This window comes from Cylas formicarius, unplaced genomic scaffold (assembly GCF_029955315.1).
Source record: "Cylas formicarius isolate icCylForm1 unplaced genomic scaffold, icCylForm1.1 PGA_scaffold_8__14_contigs__length_24414737, whole genome shotgun sequence".
Lineage (NCBI taxonomy): Eukaryota > Metazoa > Arthropoda > Insecta > Coleoptera > Brentidae > Cylas > Cylas formicarius.
The window spans coordinates 17,481,527-17,509,476 of record NW_026844361.1 but is presented as its reverse complement, the minus strand read 5'-3'; the positions used below and the strand labels follow the sequence as shown (position 1 = coordinate 17,509,476).

The following is a 27,950-nucleotide window of genomic DNA, read 5'->3' as shown; positions in this document are numbered from 1 at the left end:
TATACTAAATATTTTTTGCCCGATTTGCGTTGCTTTAATTAGATAAAAATTGTGTAGTCCAGTGCCGCCTGGGAGGTATCTTAACGAACAGTATTGACAAATGTTCGCCACGAATATGCTTTTATAATTATCGTTTGGCACGAAAATAGCAGTATATACTAGTGATCTACATCCAATATAACCAAATTCTTTCACAGGGAATTTAACAATTTCACAAATTTAAAATTCTTGACCGACGAAGTCTAGAAAGTACCTAACCTTTCCAGGTGGATTACCACTTGAACTTGAACAAAACCCAGTATTTGAGCAGCAATAAATAATAAGACAAATACAGTTGTAACACCAGGCTATTCCTTTTAAACGACGCCAAACGCGCGAATATGATCGTGACGTCATACCGCTGCTTTTCGATCGATATAGCGACCTGTTATAGTGTAATCCTCATGTTACAGGCCGAGAATTATTTTTTTTACGTTTAGTTTTGGCTCGCTTAAAAATGGGGTTTAATTTAATCTACGCAAGTTTGTATTTGTGCTTAGTGTAGTTTACATGATAATAATGGAAGCAACACAAATCGTGCTATCGTGTTTGAGTACAATCTGTAAAATACCAGATAAACTTTTTATTCATCTACCGGAAAATAAAAGCCGTCGTTTTTTGTTAACATTATGTTCAGGTGATACTTTATTCTTAACCTGCTGCTCTATTTAAAATAAAGAACACTTTAAGTAATCAATGTCAATATACTTTAAAATCAGTATTTATGTTTCCACCAGTTAAAAAAAAGATCCTTTTTTTTGTTAAATAATTTTCATTATATTTGATATACAATTTGAATTTTAAAAACTGGAAAACTTTAAGCTGATTACAATATTACATTGATTTAAAATTGGTGGCTAACTTTTCTATGACAGCAAAAGAAAATCTTTCGGTGTTTTATATGTAAGATGTCACCGTAAACATAGTTACTAAAGGTAAATTATCAGAGTGGCCTTTTAAAAAATCGGCTTCGGTCATTTTAAAATCTTTCTTTTTAATACTAAACACAAGATAACAAAAGCAAGCGACAGGATCAAGTCTAAAATTAAAATTAAAAACACCAAAACGAACGCGTTGTCGTTCTCTAATAGCTTTTCTATGCTACCGTCCGGTTGGCGCGTAGTCTTACGAGCGAATTGACGTCACAACCGGTCACAGCCAATGACAGCGCGTTTCAAAGAGAATTTAAATTTTACAATTTTTAATTGTTTATATTTGTGATATAGAACTACGAAATTATTTTTTTTGTGAACTGTGGTTCTTCTTGTAAGAGTATAAACTTTTATAAGCAATATTTTTCAAATTAAAATTTTGTTCAAGTTCCCTATATTGTAGCGAGAACACGCGGTATATGCGCCGCGAACGAGTCCGCAGCTCAAAACCGCGTGCCTGTTTGTTTAAACATTTGCGTTGAACTATTTAGATTTGGCTGCAAAGCTAGTCGTTCGAACGAACCAGTCGCGGGTACCATTTTGAATTTCGGAAAACGAAAGTCTGCACACCAAAACCGGCTTCATTACTTAACATCCGTTCGAGGATCGTGAAGACGCGTTCCCACTTGACACTACCGTCGACTCGCATTCTTGGGTATGATCGGCAACAACAATTCGAAGGGTGGTGAGTACTCCACAGTTTACAAGATGGTTTGGGTTAATATAGGGCTCATTCGTGGCGGGTTACACTAACGCCGGCATGCAGTTCACGAAAAATATTAAATTTAATTTAATGGGCTATTAAAAGAATGGTTTGATGTCATAAGATATTTAAGCAATGCGACTTTTATGTTTAATTTTGAAAACAAAAGGTGAAAATGAAGATACGGCGCCAAATTATGCGTTAGCAAAATGTCGCTCATTAATAAGGTAAAGTTTGATAATTGTTATATTGCATATCAATACAAACGTCAAACGGTTGACGTATAACCTACCCACCCTTAACGAACCGTTTTGAAGACAATGATTTAAAGCACCAAGCAAATAATAGTATATTTTCCGGAAAGTGCGGTAAACGGCATTTGACTCACGAGTTTATTTGACAGGACCGGAGCGGAGCGAGTGTTTAATAAACGAGTGAGTTAAATAGTTTTTCTACTCCTGTCTGCAAAATACCTAATTATCCACCGATCTAGCATGCGGGAAGCATCACTTTACCACGTCAGTATCGTTTCCCATGAATTCGAGCCACTTCGGACATTTCCGGGATTTTACCGCACGGATTTGGGAGCAATCGGATGTTTTCGGAGATATTTCCCACGCTTTCAATTTTGACATTTGTCAATTCGGGCGGTCATGTCAGTGAATGTATTCGTGTTGTTTTGCGAAAATGTACCCAAAAACTAACGGTCGTAGAAAAAGTATAGTATGCAACACGTTCAGTAAACTTTTTATACTTATTCATTTATTATTGTTGCATAATATACTATTTATACTTTTATTTAAGTGTGAAACGGCTTAATATATAGACGTACACAATAATTTTTGTTTATCCAACTATGGCAACTCTGACACAATTGTTTTTTTTGTATGTCTTCAAATCTACTGTATGCAATTGATGTTTTTTTGTGTACAATTATTTAACCGGCCCCTAATGTACCGACTTAGGAATTTTTTTTAGTTAAGACAAAAGTTATTTGTTTGAAAACCTCGTCTATCAGAGTTTTTCTTTCAAAGACTTCAAGATCGTAGATGAAATAATTTATAATCTTCGGGGTGGTGGACTTCAAAATTTCTTAGTGGTTAGGATTTTAAGTAGATCTGACAACACTGTTAATGTGGAAATATTTTTAAAATGTATACTACAATCTCTCAAAGGGGCAACCAAAAAATTTGATGACAATACGTTCTTCAGTTGTCTAAATATTTATCGCGGGCCTAATTTTATCATATTTATTATTTATATAACTTAAAGTGACTTTTTATAAAGTTTCCTATTTGAAAAAGTTGAACATTTCGATATATTAGCAATACAACGTTCTACCATTGTAAAACGGTATTTAATATTTAATGTGATTTGATAATTCTTTACAAATCTTAAAAATCATTCCTGGTAATTAAGTTAATAACAAAACGTTTTTAAATTTTTAATTATAAATCTACAAAAAAAACTGTTTTAAATTAATAAAAATATTAGTACCGTTAAAAAGGCTTTATTATACAAAAAGCATATATAATAATTATAATATAATATATAATAATTATAATAAAATATATAATATTCTAATAAAAAAATTCATTTTCATATTTTTTGGCTAATGTCGCAAAAAATGTTCTTATTTACTGTGTTCTTGTTTTACAGAAAACTCTTGCGATCATTTTGTTTATATTAAGATAGCCATAACAATAAAAAATGTCTAAGTTAGGTGGCACAAAACTTTATTGATTTCAAAACCCACAGCAACCCGAAACGGTTCTGTAGTGCTTGATTTTGTTGCCATGAAGAAAGGTTTTATTTGCTAATATTTCGAAGTCTAGAACTTTTTGAAATTCAAATGCAACGCAAAATTAATTAATTAATTTTTTAATGGTTGATGTGTATTTGTTATTTTTAAAACATCAACACATACTATAGTAGATCCCCTTCTATAAGGAAATCAGCCTCAAACACATAAAAAAGGTTTTCAGGCCGAGAAATCGATACGTATATATACTTGCAAATGGCACCTTTGAGATAACATTCGAAATAAGGTATTACATACAAAACACGTCCAGAATTTTCCTAAGAAGGTTGTTACTTATCCACGAAAATAGCAAGTAAAGTAATATTTTAAAAGTATTTAAGCATTACACACCATATTAAATAATAATAATAATAGTCATAATATATTAAAAAAGTAAACTAACCAAAACTAAACAACAAAAAATATTTACATCGCCATACACGTCGCCTAAGTTCAATATATTACATATGGTGTTTTCTAATTGAAGCCTAATATTTAAAGGGTGTTTTCGGGGTGGATTTTCATGAAAAAACTTCCTGTGAAGAAGGTTCTAAACGTCTAAATTCTCGAGATGCAAGGTATAATACATCAAAAAATCTTTTGTTTTTCGTTTACTCGAAAATAAATATACAAAATATTTTCAGTAAGATAATATAACGAGAAAATTTTTGATAATTTTATTAAAAAGGGGATGTAAATGTAGAACTTTTTATTAAAACCATTATTACTGTTATTGTAGTGAATAAAACGAAGAAAAATAAAACAATTAACACTTTTTCTGATAATTAATGTGGGGCATGTCGTATCTCTCACCCTTTCTCAATAAACTAAACTAAGAGAAATCGCTATAATTACCAGAGATTATAAATAGAAAATCTTCCTCTTAAAATCACTCCCGCAAATAATCTGGGCTTTTCTAGCTGCGACCAATAAATAAACTAGGAGTAACCGTTCAGCTGATACTGTTTACCGCGTTTTCTAACAAAATATGAAAGAAAAATTGATAAGAGCGAAACGACATGTTAAGGGGTCAAGCAACACTCAGATAGTACGGGACGGTTGGTCAGCAAAATTGGGAGATCAAACTCGACGCGTCCGTTCGAATGTTTATGTTTTGAGTGTTTAGGAAATTGGTGTGCGAAGCTGGAGAACCCTGAGGAACCCTTATGGGTCGCTGGCGTCAAACGCGCGGTGGTCAAACTACGCGATCCGACCGCTACGTACTGGGTAAATAATCGGCATTGTGTTTGAAAATTTCCAAATGAAAAAAACTAATCTCCCTCATTTTAAATTGTTAATATTATATTTGTTAATGCGCAATAATTGCTGTGATGTGCAACCGCCATTAGAAAAACCGAAATGTCTACTTCCGGGTGATGTTGATCAAGGCTCGCCTATAATTGGCACTAGATAAAATATAACCACCAGGTTTATATGTTTATATTTATTATGAGTAACAACGTTGTAATTACTATGCATTAAAATTTACAATTACTATAAACTCCGAAAATTTAGTCACCTAAATTTTCCTTAGTTTCTTTTTCCCTCTGTCATTTGAATTTTGTATGATAATAATAATAATAACAAAAACTACATACACATACGAACCACTTGCCTTCAAAACGTGAATGACATTAAATTGACGTCCAAAGAATAAGGTTAATGACAGACAATTATTATAAAACAATATTGGAAATTCATTTAAATTCTTAAATTCCTATCACCTAAAAATTTTCCTTAGTTTCTTTTTCCCTCTGTCATTTAAATTTTGTATAATAATAATAATTAAAAGAACTACAAGAAAAAACCGTAAAATTTACAATTTAAATGCATACACATACGAACCACTTGGCAACAAAACGTGAATGACATTAAATTAACGTCCAAAAAATAAGGTTAATGACAGCCAATTATTATAAAACAATTTTGGAAATTCATTTAAATTATTAAATTCCTTAATACTTTTTGGAACCCGATTAAACTCTAAGAAACCTTTATAATAATAATAATAATACTCGCATTGCTCTGTTTAGCACTCCCTGGAAATTTCGCTAGAGTTAGTCTATAGTTGTCTAAGTTGTCAAATTGTTTGAGTACTCTAGATATAAAGGATCTAATAATATGATATTGTAATTAAAATTTTCTATATCAAAAGAATTTAGTCTATGTTTTTTGTTTTATAAACAAAAGAATAACTACAAAAAAACAAAAAATGTCGGCATACTGATTTAATTACACAGGCATCCAAACACTCACTGAAATCATCATTGATATCTTGCTTCACTCGTTCTATATTCTCATCAAGAGCATTGTATGGCCAGCAAACAGTGCAATTTTACTGTTTTTTTATCAGCTTTAACTATGTCACTTCTATACCCTGGGGTTCATCAAGATTCAGACACAGCTGACTCATTCTATCTTTTTGCGTTCTTCCAGATTAGAGGGATTTCAACCAATCCAGGACCAAGTGCTATATATCGATATTTTCTAATTTATGTATTAGAATTGTAATGCACTAAGCTCCTCTAAAATCTAAAAACATAGTTAAAACAAATCTATTGCCACCAACACACACCACAGTCTCGCAAGAGTGTCTGTCCCGCTGCAAATCCCGATTGACTTGAAAAGATAATTATTTTCAGCACAATATCGCTTAGCTCGAATTCTGCGTAGTACTTTCGGCACCGGTACCACCAAAGATGATTTCCATTTCTCTAACAAATACCCCCTAAAAAATGATGCATTGTGAAAATGCCAGGTTCATGAAATATTTGCTTCATTCCCCTAATCTTTCTCCAAACGCGTTCAAACCTCATAAATCCTCTGAAGCTGTGATATTTCAGCATCTTCATTTAGAATCAAATATTCAGATTTAACAGTTGGTTTAATCATTATCTAAATATTTATTAAATTCACTGGCTATGTTGTCATTTTTCACCGTTTCTACTTCAACTACTTTCCTTTTCTGGCATAAACTTTTGTTTGTCTTAATTTGCATCTATTTTCTCCCTATTGGGGTCTAATCATTTCATTGAATCCCTCTGAACTTGGACGCTGATCAGCATCATTCTTTTTCCAGCAAAATCTTTGGTGAAAATGGGATCGCTGATTTTGGTGGTCCTTTAGGTAACAATTTTTTTCGGTAGATACAATATAGTCAAACTATTATCAGTTATACTTGCTGAACTAGTTAGTTTTTTCACTACTACTACGAACTAATTAAAGAACCTTCTTGTATTTAAAAAAATGGATCTTATCGACCTTTACACTATAATTAAATTATTTAAAAAGGTAACGAAAAAACAATAGTGTTCTCTCCAAATTAGTAGGTAGAAGTAGTTTAAAAACATGATACCATGGTCATTATTTTCTTATCAATAAACATAAACCCTTGTACTGGGATTTTCTGTAGTTAATTAGAATTTGTTATTCCAGTAAGAAAAAAATATCTGAAAACTTACGTAGTTTTCATTTATTAAGCAATAATAAATTCATAATATATTAATTTCTATATTTTTAACCATAACTATAAAATTTGGAATAACTTTTGCAAACTTAATATAAATCAATGTCGTACAAATATTAATTTTATTGGTAATTATCTCAGGGACCTATTTGGACATCAATAATTGCCAAGAAAAGTGTTTTTTTTTTATATTGGCATCGTAAAAGAGTACCAAATTTTGAAATAACCATGCGTACAACTTTTTTCTCCAAAAACATGGAAAATGGTTACTCATACCTACGCAGAGCACTTGGTCATCTCTAGTAGTTGTCGAGGTGAAATAATAAATCGGAAAACCTTTGAAATTGAAATAATCTATTTTACGATGTGGGTCAGTGGAGCAGACCCCCGTAATAAAAGGTACCAGTCTCGACGTCCCGCAGAACTAATTCGCCAATTTGCGGCACAGGAACAGCGTTACGTCACAAAACAATCAGACGGGAGATTTTAAAGCAAGTGCAAGGACATCATTATATGGTGGGCTCCCCTCCATTAGCGACACCAGCGATGGGATACGGATCGTTTGATGTTTTTTTTTATCCATTGTACAACATAATCGAGGCCACATGATCAAATTCTACCCGACTCACGACTAGATATTACCGTCCCATAAAATTTCGATGTAATAATCTAATAATTGTTCTAAACTCGTTTCCTTCACGAAGCAAATTGCTCGTAAAAACCAGATCGACACAAAAGCCGTAAAATGATAAGGCTTAAATTGCGGTGGTATTTATTCCGTCGCCATGAAAAAAAAAATGTATACTTAATAATGTCCACGTAAAGAGAATAATATCTATTTTTGTTTTTAATTTGTAGTAATTTTTACAACAATAAAATCTGGAATATATGCGAAGATATCCTAGAGAATGTGTGGATAAAAAATCAGTATGATCAGAAAATGACGTTTTAAGCTCTCTAGAGTAGAAAAAGAAAAATTAAATCAGTTTGTTTTTGAAGGGTTCGACTTGGTGGTTAGTAGCTGCCCGTACTGAATATAATTGGGGTGGATGTGCAATAAGAGTCAAAACAGGATTAGCCATAGAGAATCTTCCTTTGGGCTGGTTTTCGGTTGCAAAGATTTTGAAGTTTGTGCTGTGTCAGGTCTAAAAAAAATGATAGCAAGGAAAGCTGGGTATTATTTTTAATTTATCATTCTCCTAGTGGTAAACTCTGTTTATAATCAATTACTGGTGTGCTCAATTTCGTATATAAATCAAATAGGAAAGTTATATTATGTGGTGACTTCAAGTATAATCCACAAAGTACAGGGAAATTAATAAAATATATTCCTATTTTGGTTTAGCAAGTAGAGTTCAATAGAGAACAAGAATCACATTAACTAGTGATGTGATGTGATAATTGATCACGTATTATCCAATTTTTTTATGCCATACCTTTGTTATTGACAATACAATATCATACCACAGATCAATTTTGTGTTCAAGAAGCTCTGCATTTCAAAATGGCATAGATATGTTATCTATTAATATAATATAATTATAATATTAATATCTCGGAGAAGGCCATAAGGTTTCTTGAACAAGCACTGCTTCATGAAACATGCGAAATATGTGTCGTGTGTGTAGCCTTGATTGTGCGTTTGACTATTTTTACACGTTGTTTTTGTCAAATTGTAACAATAAAAAATCGTAGATATGTTATGATTCAAAAAAATCAAGTAGGGGACTTAGATATATGTTTCAACCACAGAAAATATATGAAAATTTACGAGACAGGTATGTGTTTGCTAAAACCGTGCATAACAGTCTAGTAAGAGATAGAAAGAAAAACTGTTACCAGCAAAAAGAGAAATGTGAATAATATTCAACTTGAGCTTAATAAAAAGAACATTGAAGATCCTCGGGTTATATCAGACATGTTCAATGACGAACAAAATAACTCGATTTTCTAGAACGCCGATCTGTTATACTAACTTTTTAACGACTTTTCTTGAAGAGGAGCCATTCAGTGCACTCATTAAAAAGCTTAAAAACAAACATTCTTTTGAATGTGATGATATCCCGAACCAGTTCAGTTTTCGAGGCATTGTTGGGCATTGGAGGGCATTGTTAATTCTATAGAGTCCGGAAGAGTGGGGTTTTCTGTGACCTCAGCAGGCTATTCGATTGTGTAGATCACGACAATCACGTAATATTATGGAAAATGTTTTGCGATGGTATTGAAATTGAAATTTGTGGAATCATTTTTATCTAATCTATTAAATAGATGGTGCATGCACTGAAATAAGGTCAAAGTCATCCATGGTAACAATGGGCGTCCCTCAGGGCTCTGTATTAGGACCATTACTTTTCCTCATCGCGTAAACAGCGTTTACAAAAAATATCTATGATGAGTAGGTGTGATTCATGTCTGGAAGACAAATATAACGTGGTATTGAGTGAGGTGAACTCTTGATTAATGATAATAACTTATACCTTAATCCACTAAACACATCTTTTATAAGATTCCATCATAATCAAAAGCCACATGAATTTTAAAACTCATTGCTCCTCTTTGGTAGTCTGGGGTGGGAGTCAACATCTATTTATTACCTATCCTGAAGGATATTTTAACAGAATCACAAATATTAAGTTTTTATTACCCTCGTGGCTGATAGGGCCATAAGATGCATGTATTCCAGATCTACTTCTTGTAAAACTTATTTTTAAAAATTCAATATTTTAACATTGAATAGTCCATATGTGTCAAAATAAATCAGGTTTTGTATTGAACAGTAATTTTTACTGAGTGAATGCAAGATCTAAAGATAACTTTCGAGTTCTTAATAGTTCTTATAGAATGGCAAATTTAAGTGGTGCTCGATTTTTTAACCTCTTACCCAAAGAAATAAAAATGTGTTGTAATTTATCTCCATTTAAAAAAAATGTTAAAGGAATATCTTGTGTGTAAATGCGTGTACGGAGCAGAAGAGTACTTTAGTTAGTCTTTTTCCTTCCTTGTTTATCGATTACTGTTTGCATTGTTGGATTATGCGTCATTTTATTTTATTTTATTTTTTTTGAGGGCTTTGTCGATTGATCGATCGATTTGAAAAATAAATATTATTATTATTATCGTTATTATAAAGTGGCCATTGCAATTGTCATTGCATTATGGAGATTGACCAGGATAACTCTATTAATTTTTTAGACTTAACTATTATGAAAAAGCAAAACAAATTAGATTTTTTCATTTATCATAAACCTTCACACATGGACATAGTCATACATAACAGCTCAAATCACCTTTATACACACAAAATGGCTGCATTTCACTCTTTTATATAGAGACATTACAACAAGGAACTAAATATGAAATTGCACTGAACAAGGGCTACAATTTGTCCATTATAGATAAAATTATAAATAAAAAACAAATCCAGACAACAGCAAACTCTATTTATCCGAAACCTAATACAGAACACGAACAATTTAGAACAATTACACACATAGGAGATCCCAGTGAAGAAGTTTCAAAACATTTGTCAAAATGTGGTTTAAAAATAGGTTTCAGAACTAAAAACACAATAGGAAAATTTTTAAAAAACAATAAAACGAAAATCAGGTGTCAACAGGTTGAAATGCGGATCTTAATTTTATATTGGACAAAGAGGTAGATCCTCCAAGAAAACGCAATAACGAACATAAAAGAGCGTTTAAAAACAATAGTATAGATTCTAATTATGTTACACACTTAAACACTGAAAAACACATTTTTACGACAATTTTGATATTTTACATACAGCCACAAAAAGTAGAAAACTAAATTTATTAGAAACCATGGAGATTAACAAAATAAGACATTCAAATGTATTGCTTAACAATCAATTAGATTTAAATTACTCACAACAATAGTAGCAGGTAGTTTGTAAATATTACATTTGATAAAGACACGGTGTTGTCGAAACAATTGTCATGTAAAAATATATAATTTCGTGAAAATCTGAACTTTTGGTTCTTATTTATTTTGTTAAATGGATTTTCCTCAAGTAAAAGCCACCTCAGTTCAAGGTTTTTATTTTTTTAAACGAAATCCGTACGTCGGATTGAAGAGAAACTAAATTTTATTTGAAATGATTGGAGAAACTACAAACAATTTTTATTTTAAGCAGTGGCCTACCATCAATGTCAGCTAAATAAGGCCTCTTGTTACATAGTACATATGTGCCGAATTTCATTAAAATATCTAAAGTGGTATTAAAAATATTTAAAAAAACATTTTATTTTTTAAGACTTTACCAACCTGTCTCACAAAACTTAGACGTTGAGGACATATGTTGATGAAGTTTTCTTTTTAAAATCAACCCCAAATTAGCGACATTCGATTAGAAAATACCCTGTATTCATACCGATTGCTTAACAGCCATTTTGACATGAACAAACACAGAGTATATGAGAAAAAAGAAGGCACCGAAATTTTAAAATCCGCACTTTTATTTTATGTTATTTGTTTTTTATTATTTTTATTTATTTATTTTATTTTATTTTCCAATTGTATTGTATCACACTGAGTAATTAATCGTTGCAGATGAAAGGGTAATTCAAACAGGCAACGGAACTATCACGAACAAAAAGAATGGCAAAACGCAGTACATTAATTTTGGTGAAGAGGATCAAATGGTAAGGGCTTCGTCAGTAGACAGTAACAATTCGTCATCCCCCATACCAAATGACCTTGAAAACAAATTGTTCTCGCAGGAAATACAAGGATTCGCTAGCAGTAAGTTGAGGTTGCGGATCTGCGTGACCGTCTACTGCCTAACGCTGGGATTGCTCAGGTTGTTTTTTCATTGGTACCCGTATCTGCATTTAGTGGCGACTCACTCCAAAGCTCCGTTAAGCAGTGCTGAGAAGGTTCTAATAACGGTACATTTTTTTTATACTTATTAAATAGCATATGCAAGAAAATGAAATTAAATCACTCAACTTAGATTGGATTTAATTATTTACTACTTTATGTTAGAACACGGCAGGTTATTCATTGTGCATGTTCCGTTCAATATGCAGTTTAATCATTGATGTTGATCGTCAAAGGCAAACTTAAGCCCAGGAACACAAATTTAAATCCGAGTTCTTGAAACGTCAAGCATAAATAGGCTAAGATTACAAATACTCGACTGACTGAAGCCTGATGAATTTCCAAGTTTTCTAAAGAAGACTGGATCACAATATTTTTCCATTGTATCGTTTATTATAGTTCCATAATAGGAAGAAAATTCTACAACATATTAGCGCGGATTAGAGATCTGAGACAACTAGCACCAGATGGCAGTTCTCCATAAGTAATTAATTATCCTTTCTTTTGCAAAGAAACTTCCACAGGCTACTGTAATGCTTTTTCCAAAACTTCTGGATTCCTCCTGCGTCGGTTTTTGCTTAGTCGAAATTGCTGACGTTTCGCCAATCATCCTGTTGGCTTCTTCAGAGCTTGACTGAAACAGTTTCAGTCAAGCTCTGAAGAAGCCAACAGGATGATTAGCAAAACTGTTTCTGTCAAGCTCTGAAGAATCCAACAGGATGATTGGCGAAACGTCAGCAATTTCGACTAAGCAAAAACCGACGCAGGAAAAATCCAGAAGTTTTGTAAAAAAAATTAATAATCCTTATCCTCATTTACTTACATTATCCTCAGTGCGAACGGCATAGATAGTTTGTATCGTTATTGCGTTGTTTTCAACCCAATTTCAGGATAAATACCAAGGCAAAGCGAAAACTTACTTCGTCAAAACCGTCAAAGTATTAAGAAGGTACGTTTAAAACAAAGTTTTTGAATGTCATTGACCACGAATTTGTTTAGCGAAACCTCGACCGATAGCGGCGAGAAAAGCGTTCAAAAGTTGTTGAAATTTCGCCTGGCGGATGGTCGAACCAAAGGTAACTTAAACGAGTTAGAACGGCAGTTTCCCTTTCAACTCTATCACATTCCAGAACTATACCAGATACGTATTATTAGATGTAAGAAACTTAGTTACATTTGGGACGACGAGATGCAACGATTCGCGAAACTGGCAGGGTTAGAAAACGGGATAACCAGGTCGAATCTTCACGACTTCGGAGGTCAAACCAAAGACGAACAACTCAGAAAGTAATATTTACGATGTTCGCGTTGGTTAGCCGAATCGGTAAAGGAAATTTTCAGGAAAATCGTCTACGGGGATAACGAAATAAACGTGCCAGTTCAAACGGTTTCGACACTGTTACTGTTGGAAGCCCTAACTCCCTTCTATATATTCCAGTTGTTCAGTTTGATCGTTTGGCTATCAGAAAGCTACTACTACTACACGGTGGCTTTGATCGTCATGTCAGTCTTCGGCATAGCCACGTCGGTGATTCAAACCAGAAAGGTAGAGCCTTCGATGCCGTTTAGGCCTTTCGTTGAAATATATTTCCTCGTAGAATCAGAAAAATTTGAAAGGGACGGTGAACCGTTCCGACAGAGCTACGATCTGTAGAGCCCCTGGGGTGCACGACGAGGTTTCCACATCAGAACTGGTACCTGGAGATGTCATCGTCATCCCAAAGTTCGGATGCGACGTGCACTGCGACGCTGTTCTGCTTTCTGGAGGGTGTATCGTCAACGAGAGCATGCTTACCGGTAAGTAGTTGAGAGAAATGCAATTTCATATTGTCTATAAAGAAAACTATACTGTGCATTGTGTAGTGTTAAGCTGGCCGTTTCACAAGAGGAAACATGCCAACAAACATAGCCAACTTCATGCGACCTCAAACGTTATGAGGGGATTCATTATTGGGTCATTAAATATTACGTGAATTTCTTATGTTCTAGTACTTGAACTACATCTTGTACTGGAATTACATCTTTTAATACTTCCAGTATAGTTTCACTAATTTCTGCTATTAATTTTCTTTATAACAGCAAAAGTAAGTAAGAGTATTTAAAAATAAATCCTTATAATTATAAAAATAATTGTGACTGGAGTGTATAATAATAAATATAATAGTCCTACTATACAGGGTTATTACAAATAGTTTATTGGGCGGAAATAGCTGTAAAATATATAAAACAATTTTTTTTCAATATACAACTACAGAATACTGTGGTTGACAGTTGTCATTTTTAAAGCTGACCATCATAACGAGTGCCTTAAAAAAACAGTCGTAACTTTAATATTGAGACTTTTTTTATGGGACAGCCTGTAACTCTTAGCGCTATCAAGCAGCAAACTTAGTCCTCTATCGAATGATATTTACATACCCTATTCTAAATTGTGATATTTCTTAAGTTTCTACAAACTTCACTTCGCATCAAAATTTGGGACTCGATTTGAATATACTCTTTTTAATTGTGGATTAAATCATCTTTTTTTTAAATATAAGTTTTAATAAAGAAAAATCAGTTTTATCACATTCTTTGCGAATGTCCGTTAACACTATTTGGTGTCTGTCTAATTCCATGCATAGCCCCATGTTTTCTCAGTATTTTGTTTTTTTATTATTCTAGTCTTTATCTGACTTATTAATTACATTACAATCAATCCAATGAATAATCATAATATTTCCTAGAGAAACTTACACAGAGCCATTTTTTATATTTTAATTCAAAGCATTTAATACCAATCTATCTAAAAGTTTGGAAATCACTTGCAAATACCAAAAAACGTACACCTGAAAGAACGTGAAAGTCAGACCGTTCATCTCACCTTTTGCTTTCGCCTCCAAAAAGAACAATGCAGCCCATTTAGAAACTTTTAACTTAAATGGCAATAACTTACGGCGAACTCTGTCAACTCTGTCTGTAAAATTCGTATATATAATATTCACCTGAATATTATTCTCAAATGCACCGAACAGTGTCTCTTGGTAAGAAGATTTGTGTCAGTAGGGTGCATAGAGAGAAAACCAGGCTGTATATCTGTAAAGTTATCAATAATTTCACTGATGTAGAGTTACTATTGCGATGGTTCGTGGAGTTCTCCAAACAATATACGGTTTTCACTTTGGTAAATTTTTATGAATGTCTAACCGCAGGCCTACCCCGCTTTGATTCCTCTTCGTAAACCTCAATAAATAGATTCCAGAACCGTACTTCGGTATTTCGTGCATACAAACGCTGAAAGCTGACGGATTTCTGGATAGTCTCATAAGTGAAATTCCTCGATTATTATTACTCCATGCAGTGAAAAAATCCATTCATACTTTAAAATGTTTATTATAAATATAAATGAAGGAGTAAATGTTAGAATATTTATAAAAAAAGTTATTCTATATCAAAATAATCACTATCGTCACTGGACATTAATAATTGATCCTGACACTAGTCGACTTCTGTAAACATGTTCTTCTTCGATGAGGTGCACTACACATTTTTTCTAACTAGAAGCAGATGTTTTTTCTATTTCACTTTTCTGCCGGTGTTGTTTCTTCTCAAACTGGGTTTCAGTTCCCATATCATTAAATCTATTGGATTAAAAATTCAGTGATCCGTTCCATTTTACAAACTAATTCCGAAGTCAAAGCCATAAAACGTTGTAAACAAAGGTATATGATTTGGAGAACTCTACCTTATGTTGATATATGAGGAGCGAATTTAAAGTTAAACTCGTTCTTGGAAAATTCTTATAAAGCGCTCAACTGACTCCAAAAGTTTCTTGAGACTTGTGGCCCAAACAATTGCAGTAAAAAAAAGTTTTGGTTTATATAAATGGATTCTTGCATTGCAAGAGTTTGCGTGCTACAAGTTGCCAATTGTTTCCTCTTGTTAAATGTTGACTTTAATCAAAAATAAATTGAGATTAATATTCTATCTAGGATATGCGGGACTTACTCTTACTGCCTTTATTGCGCTTACAGGTGAGTCGGTGCCCGTAGCCAAGTCGCCAGTTCACAACGACGACACCCTTTACAACGTCAAAGAAGACGTGAATCACACTTTGTTTTGCGGGACCAAAGTTATCCAGACGAGATGTCAGGGTATCACATCACACCAGCCGTTTCCATAAATACCAAACATTTCTCAAGCAATCTTTTGCAGATAACGAGGCGGTGACCGCGGTGGTGATCCGAACGGGATACCTGACCACCAAAGGCGAGCTGGTGCGAAGTATTTTGTACCCGCCACCGGCCGATTTCAAATTCGACCAGGACAGCTACAAATACATAGGGATCTTATCCTGCATCGCGGCTTTAGGTTTCCTATACACGGTCGTGTCCAAGGTGGAACCGATGTCCGATTTGGTAGATTTGGTAATCCACGTCTACCGTTTCAGATATCGAGAAATATAGCACCGTTGGAGATCGCGATCAAGGCCCTAGACATCATTACCATAGTGATACCACCGGCTTTACCAGCGGCTATGACAGTGGGAAAGCTCTACGCTTTGAACCGTTTGAAGAACAACAAGATTTTTTGCATCAACTCGCGGGTCATCAATGTTTCCGGCTCGGTGGATTGCATTTGTTTCGATAAGGTTGGCAGCATTTTTTTTTTTCCAAAGTAAAATTGCTCAACGATAGTGCATATTTTCTAACGACGTTCTAAAACTTTTAGAAAGTTTCAATGTGTACGGCAACCTACTCAGTCTATAGTCCATCAACGGCCACACTTAGGGTCGTTACTTTTTAATATTTTTATATTTTATATTGGCACTTCTGAATCGGATATTTTGGAGCATCAGAACGATCTCGATAGGTTCATAAATTCAAATCACCGACTTTTTTTTTAATCTTGATAAATGAAAATAAGAAAGAACTTCAAAAAATGTGTTCCGCTTATAGTATATTATGCAACAAGTGCGGTAAACGGCATTTGTCTCACGAGTTTATTTGACACGAGCGGAGCGAGTGTTTAATCAAAGAGCGACTTAAAAAGTTTACCGAATGTGTTGCATACTATACTTTTTCTACGGCCGTTACTTTTTGGGTACACTTTCGCAAAACAATACGAATATATTCACTGACATGACCGTCAGAAATGACAAACTTCAAAATTCAAAGCGTGGGAAATATCTCCGAAAACATCCGATTGCTCCCGAACCCGTGCGGTAAAATCCCGGAAATGTCCGAAGTGGCTCGGATCCGTGGGAAACGAAACTGACGTGGCAAAGTGATGCTTCCCGCACGCTAGATCGGTGTGTAATTAGGTATTTTACAGACGGGAGTAGAAAAAAAGTATATTATGCAACAAGTGCGATAAACGGCATTCAACTGACGAGTTTATTTGACACGAGCGGAGCGAGTGTTTAATAAACAAGTGACTTTAGTATATTATGCAACAAGTGTGGTAAACGTCATTTGAGTCACGAGTTTATTTGACACGAGCGGAGCGCAGCAGAGCGAGTTTTTAATAAATGAGTGAGTTAAAAACGTTACCGAACGTGTTGCATACTATACTTTTTCTACGACTGTCAGTCTTTGGGTACATTTTCACAAAACAACACCAATACATTCACTGACATGACCGTCAGAAACGACAAACGTCAAAATTCAATGCTTAGGAAATATCTTTCATTCGATTGCTACCAAATCCGAGCGGTAAAATCCCGGAAATATCCGAAGTGGCTCGGATTCTCGGGAGTAGAAAAAAAATTTAATATCACTCTGAACTTCAAGTCAACATTTGAAGTACATGTGCAGAATACTGTAAAATGAAAAATCTGGGTTTTGTATTTCGTTCCACTAAAACGTCATCAGATCAATACCACTCAAATGAATGGAATTCGATCGATAGATAGTAATCGAAATAATCAAAAAAAGCTTTTTGAGAAACTTCAATTTTAGATAAAATAAAATCACTAATATTCGTGTGAAAATAACAAATTGAAATTTCTTGTCTTTCGCTATAAAGCGCATACCAGACTTTTTTTCTAACTTTTTCTATAGAAAAGATTCTTAATTCCTCCAGTTCTTCCATTTATTAATATTTATGCGCTATCCTGTGATCTGTGTGTCTGAATGTTGGAGAGTCTGTAAATAAATAAAATGGTTCATCCCGTGGTCCATATAGAATGACGAGAAAAAGCTAGATATTTATTTAATTTGGTATACTCAAAAGCCCCTGGAACGCTAATAAATTAAAATGAATAAAGAGAGTTGTTGTTTTAGACAGGCACTTTAACCGAAGACAATTTAGACATGTGGTCAGTGGTGCCCGTAAGAGAAGGCGAATTCGACGCCCCCATTAAAGATATGCGCACAGTAACGACTTCGTTGAACTTTCTGCGCGGAATGGCGGCTTGTCATTCACTTTCCAGAATCAACGGCCAAACCTGCGGAGATCCACTGGATGTGAAGGTGAGAAAGATGGAGGAAGCTGTTGCCATATTTATGAGTTACGCATGAATATTTATTATATACTGTATTAGGAAAATAGTAAAATTTTGAAAATCTCCTACGAAGCGTAGCATAAAAATCAAAATTTGTCCTTCCTACTAGATTATTTTAATTCAACGTAAACAATATTCTTGTATATTTTAATTATTTTAAATAATAGAATAACACCTGCTTATTAAAATTAATTTAAATGAACTGGCTTTCATTCCAGATGTTCGAATCAACTGGCTGGACCTTCATTGATAACCACACAGGTGAAATTAAATACGATTCATTCACACCACTAGTCGTGATGATGTCGCAGAATCCTAATTTGGGGGTAAGAAAATCTGGAAACTGTCGTTGTCGGGGGTCGTACAAACACTCAAGCATGTGACTAGACAGAAAATTGTTTCTGAATTTTCCTGGTAGAAGGCGCATTTTTTTTTTCAAAAGGTGTATAGGGCAAGTGACAATTTGCAACTTTCTTGTTTTGAATACCTCGACATATTTAAGAAATAAATAAATACAGGGTGGTCATAACCTTTAATCAAAACTAATCAAAACTTTAAAAAATTAAGTTAAATAAAAGTTAAAAGTTTTTTTTGAAGATGAAACCATATATTTTTTTTGTATTTAACATTTAAAAAATGGTGACTTTCTGTTTTGCTTCTGTGTTTTGCCATGAGTTGGCAAAAAAAAACAATCGAGCATCGAGGAACGTCACTAACTGTTTGGAAATTATTGCGTAACAATTTCGTCCAACCTAACTCACTTATTTTTTATTTTCATTGTTATTCTATTGATATTGTTATTTTATATATATCATATTATTTATCAAACATAAAAGACCAATTGGCTCTAGGAAATTACGGTATCAAATTTCCTTTTCGACGTTCGCCATCCAGATTTTTTTTCTATAATTCATTTAACAGTTTCTTGTCTTTTTTGTATTTCTGGATATTTTTGAACAAGTGTCATAATATTTTTCACAAAATTCTTAAAAATTAAACGTATTTAAATAAGTTTTCTGTTAATCACTTATTTAACGGGCAAGGTTTATAAAGTTTACTTAAAATTGTCCAACAGATAGTAAATTGATAACTGCTTAGAATTTTTCCAAAAACCAAAAACCTGAGACACTTGTTGGTAGGAATTTAACCCGTCCACCAGTTCCACACTTTTATTTGGAAAAAATTTTAATTTTTTAACCGCACTGTATTTATTTATTTTTAAAATATCGACACAAACCACTAAAATATACCTTCTTCTACAAGGAAATTACTACAGTTTTTAAAAATAAGAAATTTTTTGCAGAATTTAACTCGTTTTCGGGAAAAAACACTGCCACATTTCAAGGTACCTGGGAAACCTTTATTAAAAGTTTTAATAAAAAAATCAATTTTAGCTGGTGAAGGGATATTCAACATATTTAATAAAATCTCAAGTTTGACACCCTGTATCATGAAAACTGTTCAATTTCGATGTCAAGTTTATAAGAACAATTTTTTTTATTTTTGAATGTAGAACCTCTTAATTTATTTAAACGTTTTTTTTTTCGGACACCCTGGGTAAGAAAGCCGTTCAATAGGAGAAATCGATAGTATCAGTAACCTCTCTCTATAGACTGGCAAACACATCTTTTGACATAATGTGTCAGAAGCAGTACAACTTATGTATAGGGTTGTATATGAAATATGTTTAGAACATTTCGAGGAATTCAAAAATGCCTTGGTATACAGGGTGTTGTATTTAAAATAAGAAAAACCTTGTTTGTCCACTAACATCCAAACATACATAATAAAACAATATTTCAAAGATATAAATGAATCTAAACAACTTTTGTCTTTAATTATTTTTGAAAAACTATGGTTAGGTGAGAATGTCACTTATCAAGATACGTTTCAGGAACATCAAGAAGTAGCGGTGGTGAAACAGTTCCAGTTCTCGTCTGCGCTACAAAGGATGAGCGTGGTTGCCAAGTCGCCGACAAATCCCCACCTCGAAGTGTTCTGCAAGGGGTCGCCGGAAGTGATAGTGACGCTTTGTAACGCGACAAGCGTTCCCGGCGATATTCGCGTAAAACTGAAGCAGTACACCGAACAAGGTTACAGAGTCATAGCTCTCGCGTTCAGGACCCTCGAGTCAACCGAGCACGTCTTTGCGCTGAGCAGAAAAGAGGCGGAGACGGGTCTGACTTTCCTCGGCCTTATCGTGTTCGAGAACAAGCTCAAACCGAAGACTGCGAACGTCGTGAGGACTTTGAAAGACGCAGATATGAAAGTCGTCATGATTACTGGTAACCTCGGTGGGTAATCTTGGCGGTTTTTTTTTTAGAGGAAAGGTTTTTTCAGGCGACAATATTCAGACGGCCGTTACGGTGGCCAAAGAATGCGGAATTGTGGGCGTAGAAGTGACGATCATCGAGGTGGTGGTTACCAAACCGAGCAAGTTCGAATTCGCTAGTATTAAGTATAACGTGGTGAAACGAGCTGGTGGGAAAATGGTGAGTTTCCTGATTTGAGAAAATTACAAAAAACCTGATATCAACGTAAAAAAGAAAACAATGAAAACCCGCTCTTCTACCCACCCTACATACCATTTGCAACTTCCTTGGATACAAAGTTTTTGTACAGGTGGATGGAGGTTGCTGTATTTTTTCTTATGATTAATTTGTTTCTTTTTATTATCCCTTTTAATGTTTTTTTCCGCTCTTCTTCTTCTATGATAGTTTTGTCGGTACGTCTCGTTTTGAATTTTCTAAAAATTACGTGTATATTTTTATTTTCTTTCTTAAATACAGTACTCCCTCAATGGTCACGACTACTCCAAGGTGGATATCGAAATCGCAAGGGAAAGAAACTATTGTCTAGTGATGAGCGGTCAGTGCTGGGGCAACTTGGTTCGCTATTTTCCGGATATGGTACCGAAAATTGTCGCGAAAGGTGTTGTGTTCGCGAGAATGTCCGGCATACAAAAGCAGCAACTCGTCGAAGAACTGAAAACGCTGGGATACTACGTCGGTAGGTAGATTGAAGGAGTTGGGAGAGTAGAAAAGAGATCACCAATGTTACGCTTGCGAACAAAGGCTCCTTTGCTCTTTAGTTATTGTTTGGTTTGGTTATATTGGTAACGAATAGAAACTCCCGTGGTGAGACGGTGGTGAACAAAAATGATTCTTCTCTAAGTTTAAAGGAGTTGTGGGTTTAGTACTATTTTATCGAATCATCAATTTAGGAGGAAAACCGAATTAATTAATTTAGCCTATAATGAAAGCACAAAAGTACTAAATTTACGAGCTTTCAAAGTTCTTGGGCTATTTAAAGAGTTCCTGTTCTTAAGTTTTATTATGCATTGTGAACAAACCTGCAATTTGCCTCAACATAAAGGCAGCATACTCTGTAATTTTTGTAAAGGTCTTTATTGGGTACGTCAAGTGACAATATGTGATAGCATAAACAAATCCAATCATAACACTAGCACACTAGGGCGTGAACCTGAACCGAAGGATTTCGATAAACAGAAAAATTACGCACAAATCAGTAATTATTAAAAAGCTGAATGGCCGCAAATCGCATAGACGCCATCACGTGGACCATTATAAAAAAATTAAATATAGAACACATATTGTTTCGCCTTTGGATTATCGAGAAAATTGTATGGTAGGTTCCTTCAGGTTTTACTTAATTTCAATCTAATTCTATACCTGTTTTCAACGGTTTTCGCTATTTCTTATTTGTTATCAAAAGTGAGTCAAACCATCCAAATTCTTTGGAGTTAGTATTGACTTTGACCCAGTCTAAAATGCTCTTGGTTTCATTTATTTCGAAAGAGATAAGAAAGGTGGAATATTCCACTCCGCGGCTGTAAAAAAAGATCTAATGTAATCTTTCTAGGCTTTTACAAAATATTAAATGAGTTATTGAATTCTGTTGACGATGCCTTTTAATGCCTTTAAATCCGAATAAAATTACGTTTTTTTGAAGTAATTGGATATCAAAGTGGTCAGCTCTAAAAACTCCTCCTTCCTTTGACGTAAATAAAACCAAAATTGAATGACTTTTACATACTAATTGGTAAATTTTGGACACTCTGTCAGCGATAAATCAACTCCCAATATCAATTTCGAAAGCATAATTCTTGTGTTTTCGTTGACGTTTACGATTACAATCACAATTACCACGATTAAGTATAGGGAAGCCTGGGCGAATCTGCCATGAAATTTTCTGAGAAATCCGAAATAAAATAATGAAAACTATATTCATCGCATGCAGCATACAAACAAACAACTTTTGTAATAAAAATTGTTCGATAAAATAAACTAGAATGGGGATATAATGAAAACCTGCAATGTTGATGCTGTCACAAAATCAAGCCAATTTTTATGTGATAAGCTTTTGTCAAATGGAGCGTCATCTGTCGGTTTCGGGCAAGTCAAAGATGAACAAAGTTCTCATTATGACAGCGCACACCATAGTTCGATGTGCAGAGTCTACCCTCCGAACACTACCACTATTACTACTGCTTTGCTTTTAATTGGGCAAGTCAATTCAGGACATTCGCCCAATATAACCAGCGCTTGTACTCCGGGTCCATCCGGCCTTTAACTGGCGTGTATGACAAAATTAGCTGAACCGGCAACACTCAAACACTTTAAACCGCTTAGCGACACACTTAGAAAACACAATTCACTCAATCTACATGGATTTTAAACCTCTATGTGCAATGTGGTCTAACCAAGAACAAACTGCTCTACTTTTCATTGCAGCCATGTGTGGCGACGGCGCAAACGACTGCGGTGCTCTCAAAGCGGCGCACGTGGGCGTGTCCTTGTCGGACGCAGAGTCTAGCGTAGCATCTCCGTTCACATCGAAGGAACAGGACGTGTCGTGCGTGCCCGAAGTGGTCAAAGAGGGCAGAGCCGCCCTCGTCACCTCTTTCGGCGTCTTCAAAATGATGATCTGCTACAGCCTGACAGAATTCTGTTCGGTGATCATCCTCTACAACATCGACTCCAACCTTAGCTCGTTCCAATTCTTGTTCATCGACGTCGTCCTCATCATGACGTTCGCTTCCTCTTTCGGCAGGACCAAAGCCGCCGCGACGCTTGCCAAAAAACCACCGAGGATGAGCATCCTCAGCTTCGTACCAGTATGCTCGATCGCCCTGTTTATGGCACTGACCGTAGCGTTTCAAGTGTTCGCGTTCCGACACGTGCAGACCTACGATTGGTTCGTTGCGTTTCGCTACGACCGGCTTAATCCCTACAATTTCTACTCGTACGAGGACTACGCAGTATTTGGTGTCTCGATGTTCCAATACATCATCCTAGCCGTGGTGTTCTCCAAGGGTAAACCCTACAGGCGACCCTTGTACACCAATTCCGTATTCCTGCTGAGTTTGATCGTTATGACGATACTGTGCGCGTGGGTAGTTCTGCGTCCGCCCGAGTTCCTCTGGAAAGTTCTCGAACTAAAAGTGCCTCCCCATTGGGACGGAAGAATTGCGATCTTGGGGATCGCATCGTTCAACTTCCTAGCGTGCTACGCGTTGGAGGAGTTGTTCGTCGAGGTGATTCTCGGACGGTACGTCGAACCGAAGATAGTGAAGTCGGCCAAGAGGTACGAGCAAGTACTGGAAGATTTACAGCAAACCGATTGGCCATTGGTGGAGGGCTACGAGCCCGGGGCGGAAGTGAAAGGGCTGGTGAATCGGGCGTATTTGGAAGAGACCAATGAAAAAACAAAGTTGTGATTGTGTAGAAGTGAAAGTTGGGCGAGAAATCAAAGCTGAGTGATTGTGATTCATAATGAGAAAAATCGTTGGACGAGAAAACAAAAATCTGATCCTGATTTAAAGTAGATAAATGTACAACGTAAAAGAGTTTTGTTTTCTTCAATCTTACATTTTTTAAACGCACGGGCGGTATTTTCCTGTATAATATCCCTTGTAGTGCAATTTTTTCGAGTACACGTGTTTTTGGAAATTATCCCAAGACGTGAAGCATCCCCCGACTTCATAACCGACATCGTTGAATATGTAGCAACATAACCCAAATTAAGAACAAATTTATTTTGCTGCACCTGAGCTTTGAACAATCCAAAGTTTTTGTAATTAGATTCTTGCGCAAAACTTGGGATACCAAAAAAAAATTTGGCTTTCCCCCGCCTCCACCCCGGACCAACCGCCCCATCCGGCCTTCAACCGGCGCGAACAGCAAAAACAGTGGAGCCGGCACACTTAAACACTTTAAAACGTACACCAGAAACTTCCGAAACAAAAATCACACACAAAAAAACGGTTTTTGGAACGCACAAAACGGAATGCTGTGGAATTCTCGACTCCAGAATATCCAAAGAATAATATAAGAAGGAAAATTATAGCTCCGTTACTAGGATTTCTGTAGTGAGCATTGCACATGGCGGGTTCACCTCCGCTCCCGACAAAATCCTCTGTAATCGTCCCCAAAATAATCCAAATGGGTTCCATTGTGTGGATTTAGTGTTCTCAGTGTTTAGTAATGTTATAAAGTGCGTAATCGTTGTCTACACCCTTGTTTTTTGACTTCTACGCCGGTTGGAGGCTGGATGGGCCCGAATGGTCCGTGGCGGAACCGAAAGGTCGTTTTCGGCAATCGGTTAAAAGTTTTCAAGAAAGCAGAATTCTCCATTAGTTTGTTTCCCTTGTTTGTTCCTTTTAATTAATGCACCCTTCAGGTAATAAAGAAAATATTGAATTATAGTTGTTAGTGGCCGAGTGATCTTAGCAATTTGGCCAATAGAAGTAAAGGAGAGGGAGGGCTATGTTCCCAATGATCTTAGGCATTGCGAAGCTAACCTACAAACAATAAACAATGTAAATAATGGTATTTATTTTAAAGAATATCAAGAACGGTATGTGAACAAATAAAATTGAAGTAAATGCCTTTCATTTTTCCGTTTGCAGGAAATGAAGTTTGTCTGAGTTATGAAAAGAAGCATACAATAGGGAGACGATCTTTTAATGACATTATAGTGAAAGATCCTACTGTTAGTAAAAAACATGCGTTATTAATCACAAAGGTAGTCCGGTGCTGTTTTTTTTTACGTCGAGTACTGTTTGTTTCTTCCAGGCTGAAAAAGTTATCTTAAAAGACTTAAATTCTAAACGGGGTACTTTGGTCAACGGAAAAGAAATAAAATCAAGCCACATATTAAAAAGTTCAGATAAAATAAAATTTGGTCTGAAAGATGCCGAGATCCAGTAAGTGCCGAAGCCTAATGCAGATTGCTGTTAGCAAGTCGTTGATTACTTTTAGGTTTTTGGAACTTAATTGGAGAACGGTAGTATCCGATATGATTGAAGCTGATGAAAAAATACTTCGCAAGGCACTCAATAACTGCCATGTTAAAATAGCTGACACTTGGTCAAACAAATGTACACATTACACTACCCACAGGATAACACTGAAGGAAGAAATATTGAGTGCTTTGATTGATCGTAAGCCTTTTGTTACAACTCAATTTTGGCTTAAGCTGGAAAAGTGCTTGCATGATAATGATTCTCTTCCTGATACATGGCAGTTTTTTCCACCTTTAGATGAAAGCTTGAGAAAGTATGGTTTGGACTTCAATCCCGACTTGAGAAGACGATTTTTATTTGAAGAAAAACAATTTGTTGTTTTTGATGAAGAGAATGAATATGTCTTTGCAGGGCTTATAGAAAAATGCGGTAAGTGGGTGTTGGGTATACAGGATCTGAGTTATAATGGAGAAACGTTAACAGCATATTCGGCAGATCAAATTATATTGTATGTGTTGAAATATTGGGAAAATAGTTATTTTGCCTTAGTTTTTAAAAACTTCTAGATTTTGCTTTTAAACAGTTGGTAATGTTGGCATTTAAAAACAAATTTAAACAATACATAAAACTTGATTTTGTTTAACCAGTAGCTTTGATGATACTCTATTAATTAATTTAAATAGTTTCATTAAAACAAATGGTAAATTTTAGGTGGAACTGTATTATTCTGGACAAAATTAAGTAAAGAAACAAAGTTGAAAATTTTGAATAATTCAAACTATGTGTTTGTAAACAACGGCAATGTTGCAAAATATATAGACACATCAACATGCAAAAACTTATTTTCAAAAAGGGATATATGCTTAGCCATCTGTCAATGTTCCACACAAATACGTTCTGAAATGCAATATATTGGTGATTCAACAACGGATAACACAAAATGTGGCACCAATATATCTGAGGCAGATTCAACAACACCTGATTTTTTGGATGAATTGCCTACCACGGATGGTGGAAGAGCTGCTAGTCATAGTTCTATAGCACCAAGCGAAACTTTTGAATTATTGGCAGGTTCTTCTCCCAAAAAATTAAAAGCGATAGAACATCATTCTGACAGAACGGAAAGGAAAAATGACACAAAGTTAGTGTTGAATCCTTTTGCGAAAGTGCATTCTTCCACAAAAGCCAGCGCACCTCACGCGATATCAAAAAAGCCAAAGAATGATCCACATTCTATGCCTAAATGGTTGGAAAAAAGAAGGGCAACCTTGCCAACAGATAATGGTCTCCACGATAGCCTTCCAGTAGTTGATTTAACTATGGATGACTCAAGTCAAAGTGAGGAACGACAAATGGACTCATTTATAAAACAGGTTAAGAGTAGATTCAAGGATGTTGAAATAGAACTTGTACTGACTCAAAATCGGGATTTGAGGTGAAATTATTAATAATTAGAAAATGTAAATGAGTTTGCGCCTATTGCATACTTTATATTTTATTTGAAGATGTGTTGATTGTTTTGTATTTACTTTTATGGTATTATACTGAACCTATTATAAAATAATTTAATGTATTTATGTTTATCTATAATATTTTTATTACAAATGCGAGTTAATTTTTCTCTGCGAATATCAATAAATGAATGTAAATTTTTATTGTTTAATTTTAGACCTTGGAGCGCCATCTATCCAAGACTCACTGAAGCCCCAATTTTTTATGTTCGTTGCAAAGATGTTGATAGATGTGGCATCCGATTGCGCCGATAAATCGATTAAATTTTATAGATTTTAGATGCCTAGATCGCCACAGCTCTTCAGATTGTAAATCTCACTGGTCCTTTCCGATTTGATATTCAATATATACATGATTTGTGAAGGTTCCGATCATAAAACATAGATGGCAAAATTAGCAAGATTTGGCTATAACCTCCGTTACGTAGCTGTCAGTGACGCTTCCCGCACGCTAGATCGGTCTTTAATTATGTGTTTTTTCTACTCCCTCCTGTAATAATATATTATGCAACAAATGTGGTAAACGTCATTTGAGTCACGAGTTTATTTGACACGAGCGGAGCGAGTTTTGAATAAATGAGTGAGTTAAAAAGTTTACCGAACGTGTTGCATACTATACTTTTTCTACGACCGTTAGTTTTTGGATACATTTTCGAAAAACAACACGAATACATTCACTGTCATAATTGACAAACGACAAAATTCAAAGCGTGGGAAATATCTCCGATAACATCCTAACCAAACTCGCGCGGTAAAATCCCGGAAATGTCCGAAGTGCCTCGGATTCGTGGGAAACACAACTGACGTGGTAAAGCGACGCTCCCCGCACGCTAGATCGGTGCGTAATTAGGTGTTTCTTCTTAGAAAAAATATCTAATTATACACTGATCTAGCGGGCGGAAAGTGTC

The 27,950-nt window shown here is 35.1% G+C and overlaps 2 protein-coding genes across 3 annotated transcripts in view; both read left to right on the top strand.

Annotated features, from left to right (window-relative positions):
• Positions 1-1,463: 1,463 nt before the first annotated feature.
• LOC132706125 (polyamine-transporting ATPase 13A3-like) lies at positions 1,464-27,162 on the top strand. 2 transcript variants are annotated; one of them, XM_060677265.1, is made up of 21 exons: positions 1,464-1,656; positions 11,511-11,602; positions 11,681-11,848; positions 12,671-12,729; positions 12,780-12,856; positions 12,911-13,067; positions 13,122-13,326; positions 13,379-13,577; positions 15,794-15,913; positions 15,975-16,156; positions 16,210-16,410; positions 18,044-18,232; positions 18,483-18,590; positions 20,159-20,549; positions 20,605-20,756; positions 21,054-21,273; positions 23,019-25,143; positions 25,196-25,311; positions 25,362-25,492; positions 25,548-25,960; positions 26,243-27,161. In XM_060677265.1, exons 1-17 carry the CDS (start codon positions 1,629-1,631, stop codon positions 24,002-24,004), a joined length of 3,534 nt encoding a protein of 1,177 aa, XP_060533248.1. In that variant the 5' UTR covers positions 1,464-1,628; the 3' UTR covers positions 24,005-25,143; positions 25,196-25,311; positions 25,362-25,492; positions 25,548-25,960; positions 26,243-27,161. The 2 variants fall into 2 exon arrangements, with proteins under 2 accessions (XP_060533248.1, XP_060533247.1); XM_060677264.1 differs by lacking the exon at positions 1,464-1,656 and adding an exon at positions 4,537-4,702 and having other exon boundaries at positions 26,243-27,162.
• LOC132706484 (voltage-dependent calcium channel subunit alpha-2/delta-3) overlaps positions 26,855-27,950 on the top strand; it is a 40,002-nt gene continuing 38,906 nt past the window's right edge. The window contains exon 1 of the mRNA XM_060677839.1: positions 26,855-26,869. Coding sequence (XP_060533822.1) covers positions 26,855-26,869 — 15 coding nt within the window. The remainder of the gene's footprint in view (positions 26,870-27,950) is intronic.

Bases quoted from the DNA above. Each gene is read 5' to 3' on its own strand.
- LOC132706125 (XM_060677264.1), top strand. From the start codon at position 4,642: ATGGGTCGCTGGCGTCAAACGCGCGGTGGTCAAACTACGCGATCCGAC. The intron at 13,578-15,793 runs GTAAGTAGTTGA...TTGCGCTTACAG, and splicing joins CAACGAGAGCATGCTTACCG to GTGAGTCGGTGCCCGTAGCC. The intron at 20,550-20,604 runs GTAACCTCGGTG...AGGTTTTTTCAG, and splicing joins GAAAGTCGTCATGATTACTG to GCGACAATATTCAGACGGCC.